Source organism: Belonocnema kinseyi, chromosome 8, assembly GCF_010883055.1.
Source record: "Belonocnema kinseyi isolate 2016_QV_RU_SX_M_011 chromosome 8, B_treatae_v1, whole genome shotgun sequence".
NCBI classification, from domain to species: Eukaryota; Metazoa; Arthropoda; class Insecta; order Hymenoptera; family Cynipidae; genus Belonocnema; species Belonocnema kinseyi.
In genome coordinates, this window is record NC_046664.1 from 89,098,733 (window position 1) to 89,103,977 (window position 5,245).

At 31.1% G+C, this 5,245-nt stretch overlaps 1 protein-coding gene across 3 annotated transcripts in view; it reads right to left on the bottom strand.

Moving 5' to 3' along the window:
- Positions 1–398: 398 nt before the first annotated feature.
- LOC117178180 overlaps positions 399–5,245 on the bottom strand; it is a 68,407-nt gene continuing 63,560 nt past the window's right edge. For all 3 annotated transcript variants that reach the window (XM_033369472.1, XM_033369470.1, XM_033369471.1), the window contains 4 exons: positions 5,048–5,188; positions 4,491–4,814; positions 4,219–4,401; positions 399–2,272 (listed from right to left, as the gene is read on the bottom strand). In XM_033369472.1, the coding sequence (XP_033225363.1) occupies positions 2,085–2,272; positions 4,219–4,401; positions 4,491–4,814; positions 5,048–5,188 (836 nt within the window). In that variant the 3' untranslated portion in view covers positions 399–2,084. The remainder of the gene's footprint in view (positions 2,273–4,218; positions 4,402–4,490; positions 4,815–5,047; positions 5,189–5,245) is intronic.

Here is a 5,245-nt window from a genome sequence, read left to right on the forward strand (position 1 = left end):
GCAACTGCTCTCGCTCTACTCCCCTGAGAACAAGGTGACTTAAAGGGAGAGTTGGGTGCATCTTATTTGTTACTTATATTTGCCAGGCGGTGACATCTAACGAGAAAGTATTGAATTAGGTCGGTTTGAATCTATACTATGATAAGTATTGATTCACAGTTCAAATTAAGCTTGGAATTCAGACTTGAAGAAGTACTTTATAAATATGAAAGCCACTTATGAGATTATTTGTTATATGATGTTTATAAATTTAGTGCATTCAATGTAAAATTAGAATGAAAATTAATATCTAATCAAAGATTGATTCAAAAATAAAAGTGAAAATATAAACAAAATTTATACAAAAATTATATTGATGGGGAAATTTCATTCACTAAAATCATTATTAAACAAACATATATTTCTTTCCTTATTTATTTATATAGAGTATTTGAGCGAACATTCTTCGCCATGTCAGTGCTATTTATTTATATGCGTATTATGATCAAAGTGCAAACGAAATTTGTATAATACCAGCAATCTGTGGGACATTTGTTTTAAATAAATGCCCTGAGAAGTATCATGACTATATGCTAGTGCAATAATCGCACTATTGCAGCATCGGACACAAACACATTACTTACTTTAAACAAAAAGAAGTATTCACACCGGCGTGAAAAACAATCGCAATGTGAGAACATTATTGGTCGAACATGATCAATATAAAATTACACAATACGTATTCCTTCCAAATCTCATATCTTCGATTATTTTATCAAAATTTTCAGGTTATACTTTACTGAAAAAGAGGTGCATACATTTTTTTTAATTAATTTGATAAATATTTATACTTATTTCGTGTAATAAGCACTTGATTGAAAATTATTGCTCTATTTTACCAATACTATTCCTTTTAGTACGTATTCACTTTAACAAATCATTTCGTTCAAATACATTTGTATTATAATACGAATCTTTTTATAAATGATTGTGGAATTGAAGAATCTCTTGTTGCTTTTATTTATTTTCAAAAATCTAAAACTTTTTTTATTTATATCATCTAGTTTCACTTTAAAAAATAATATTCTAGCTGAGTTTCCAATCCTGTAACGTATGAAGAGAATTTATGTAACCAGGAGAAGCTAAATTGGTTCCTAAGGGAATAATATGGTTCAAGTGCCGTTTACCTTCCACCAGCTCTCTTATCTCCAATGGGGAAAATTCGTATTTCAATAAAAATTTGTATGTACTAGCTGAGGAATTTATCTCGTAAAGAAAGTCGGTCAAGAGTCAACCTCGAATTCCAAACATTCTTGAAAATTTTGAGGCTCACTCCTAAATATTTGAAGTGAAATTTATATTAAAAGATCTTCCCTTGAAACTTCACAATGTGAAGTTTTCTGAGGAAAACATACTCGTCGAAAGGAAAAAATTTCATTCAAATTTTTCAGATGTAACGAACTTTTATGATCCACTAGTGAATGAGTGTTTTTTTTCTTGTGTTTAAACAGTTCAATTTTAACCGGAAGCAAACGAAACAACAAAATTCTTTTTACTTTTTTTAAAATGGATTTTCGGAAATTGCGTTTGGTATCTACAGCATAGGCCCACGGAACCATTATTCTTCGCCATGTAAAATTTCTGAAGTGTTACTTAACAGGTTTAGTTCGCGGACTCTTCATTTGTTATCTCACATTATTAATACTAGGTAAAACTTGAATTACAATTGTTTTCTTTTGACGAATACAATTTTCCTTAAAAACCTCAATCTGATTCGGGAATCAGTTAAATTCAGATTAAAGTAAGATATGGTCCTTTCATGAAAGTTCAAAATTCTTTAAGGCGTTTGACTTAACTAACTTAATTACACATATACGTATATACATATGCGACAGCGCTCCGCATTTACTTGTCACCGTTAAACGCCCGGAATTATTGCTTGGTCTTGTAATGTTCGGGGCTGTTAGCCACAAAACTCGAACTGAAGACGTGAAATCGCATTCCGGCATTACGAGTAGTTCAACTGATCTGCGTTGCACTAGATAGATTATTTTCTTAGGGAGCTCCCGTTTTTTGAGTCTATACGCGCACTCCCATCATTCTGCTCACGCTTGCTTTGGATGAGGTGCTGGTACAGGTGGTTCCGTTCGGAAACAGGAAAGCAGGAACCCGGTGTACAACGCGAACAGAATGGAAACAGCTATAAGCATATACATGTAAATATTCAGCTCGGGTTGGCGGAATCGATTTTTGCGTAACCAATCGAGCACATCCTGCTCACTGTGAATGTCACCTGTAATTTAAAAAAAAGTAATTATAGGAGCTTAATAGGATGGTTAAAAAAAAAGCCAATGAACGTATTACGCTTGGGAGAATTTCTCATTTTCGGAGGTTCCCAAAAAAAGTGGACACGTATTTTTTTTCTATCAGACAATATTAAGTGGTGCCGCACGGCCCATCTATTACTCCAAGAGACTAAAAATATGAGACCGGAAGTTGTAATTTTAAATAAAACGATTGCAAGTTATAAGGACCTTTTAAATAAACTTTTTAAAATGTGACTAGTATTAAGTATTTTGCAATAAATTGATAGTAAATGTTTCTTTTGTGCATTTATTTTCTAATTTTTAATGGTCAAATTACAAAGTCTAATGTATTTTTTATTTATTATTAATTGTTTGAACAATTTTTGTTTGTTGACCAAATTCTTTGTTCACATTTCATCGAAAATTATCGCTATCCTTACAATGAGATAAACTCATTAGGCATTATTATAAATCAGAAAAGTTGATTCAATTTTGACTAATTTTTTTAACAACTTTTTATTGTTTCGATATAATCTTTGACGATAATGAGGCAGAAAAATGTAGTTTTTTCAAATTCGTCAACAAACGCGACAGAATTCTGGCACGCCTGGTATTTTTACTACTTGTCGGTGATTCTTTAAGCAATTTACATTTACTTAAAACATTTTTTTAGCAAAATATCAAAAAGGTTACTCCTATCGGAGTATCGTAGACTCATTGGCTTGAATAAAAGATCAATATGATCGATTCACTTTATTGTTAATGTTTTCAATAATTTTAAATTATTGAAATGTAACTTTGCAGAAAAGTATTTGGTTTTTTGCAAGTTTTTTAACAAATTTCATTATATTCTTTTATTTTAACACTTTCTATTACTTACACATTATTTTTTTTGTAATTTTGACTCTTTGAAATCACTTTTTTGGACGAAATCAGAAACTTATTCAAATTTAATTTAAAATGGCTCATTTTATTTCTAAAAAATATTCTTGTAATTCTATGTGTCACTCTTACAGAATATAATTTCGCAACCTGGCAAAATGAATAACTAATTATTTGTATGCATATTTTCTAAATAAATAAATGTTTATGAAAACGTGACAAATAGAATTGTAAAAAATATTTTCAATAAAGAAAGGAACTCTGGTTATAATTAAAATTTTATGAAAATTACAACTTTCGTTTAAAAAGCAAGGGAAAATGCAAGTTATCAAATAAGTGCATTTAAATCAACGATTATCACCTTCACTATGGTTTTATTATTTACGCTTAGATTTTGTCTAAAATCCAATGCAATAATAAATTGACCCCTTTTTTAAATATTATAATTCATCTTAAGTTTGAGTAATTCTGATTTTGACGATACATCCAGAACACCATTAGTCCATTAATGTGTATTAGGAATCGAAAGTCTTTATTTTTTTTTATAATTGAAGGGCAGCATGGCATAAGGAACCAATGAAAATCTTCATGAACTTACGTTCTCGAAACTCCCATTTGTAATTTGAAAGATGGACTTTAGACATAAATTAGTGCTAAATTTTACCCTAACAACTTTGATTAGAAAGTGGTATTACGTTCTGAGAAAATGTAGCGAGCAATTTTTTTTCTGCTCAAAGCTTACGTTTTTTCGACTTAAGGAGGTGATAGAAATTCAATTTTCAATTAAAAGAAAAGAAAAAATTAATTTTTCTTCTATTTTTTCCCAAAAAATGTCTTTTCTCGAAACCAAATTTAGCTTCTACTTCTTTTCACTTTTTAAGACTTTTAGAAATGACATGGAGCGCTCTTGAAATATTCTTTTAATAATCTGCAAAAATTTTCAAAGATTCAGGAAAAACAATCATGAATAGCGTTAGAAAAAGTAAACAAAACGGTTTTTGCAGCACTCTCCAGCCACGCTCGATACCCCTTGAATTTAATTTTTCAGTACCTCGATAAATGCTAGGAAATCTTTTGCGGAAGTAGACAATGGCTGGAAGTTTTGTCACTCCCCACTTCCTGGCATAGCGGGGGTCAGCCATTTTGACAAATGTAATATCTAAATTATCCGTCTCTTCGTCAATGTTTTCCAATTTCTCGTTTACTTCCTCACTCTCCTTATTATCGCGATCGTCTGGTGAAAGAAGTATTGGAATTCATAATATATAACAACATAAGAATATTAGGTAATAAATAAGAAAAAGTAATAATAATAATCCTTACAGAAAAAGACCGCAAGAAATTCGTTTTCATCCAACAGTTTGTCCAACATCTTCTTATTGACTTCATCGATTTCGTTTTTAAGGACAAAAACATCCTGGGAGGTAAGCCAGGCCAATATTTTGTCTTCTTGCATGAGGTCGCCGTCGTAAATAAGCGGCACTTTCTTTCGGAAGTAAACCAGAGACGGAAGGTTGAGAATTGCATATTTTTCAGCTGCTTCAGGCTCAGAGACTTTGACAAAGTCAATTCCGAATAAATCGGCGTCTCCGTCGATTTTCTCTAAAGCTTCTATTATTTCCCCACACTCTGGACAATTTTCCTCATCTGAAAATTTAATCATCGAAAATGTTTAGCCTAATAAATATTTTTAAATATAAGAAAAAGGTAAATTAAGGGCTTTAGCTTTGCTAAAGTTTTATTTTAAGAGGCTACTTTTAAGCTGAAGGTTTGCAAGTGAATATTATTAGTTCCAATATAAAATGTTTTAGAAACATTTTCTCCTTTATAGAAACTCTACTCAATGATGCTCATTTACTGTAATAATACATTAAACCTACAGAAAAATACAGCTAGGAAAGGTGACTCGTCAAGCAGGCGTTCCAGCATCCTCGTATTTACAGCTTCTATTTCGTCTTTCAATTCTCGAACATCATCATCACAAAGCCACTCAAGTACTGAAACTTCATTCTGAAGATCTCCTAAAAGTTTATGTAATTAAGATTAGTGCATATTGAATTTAAGAAAATAAATATAGC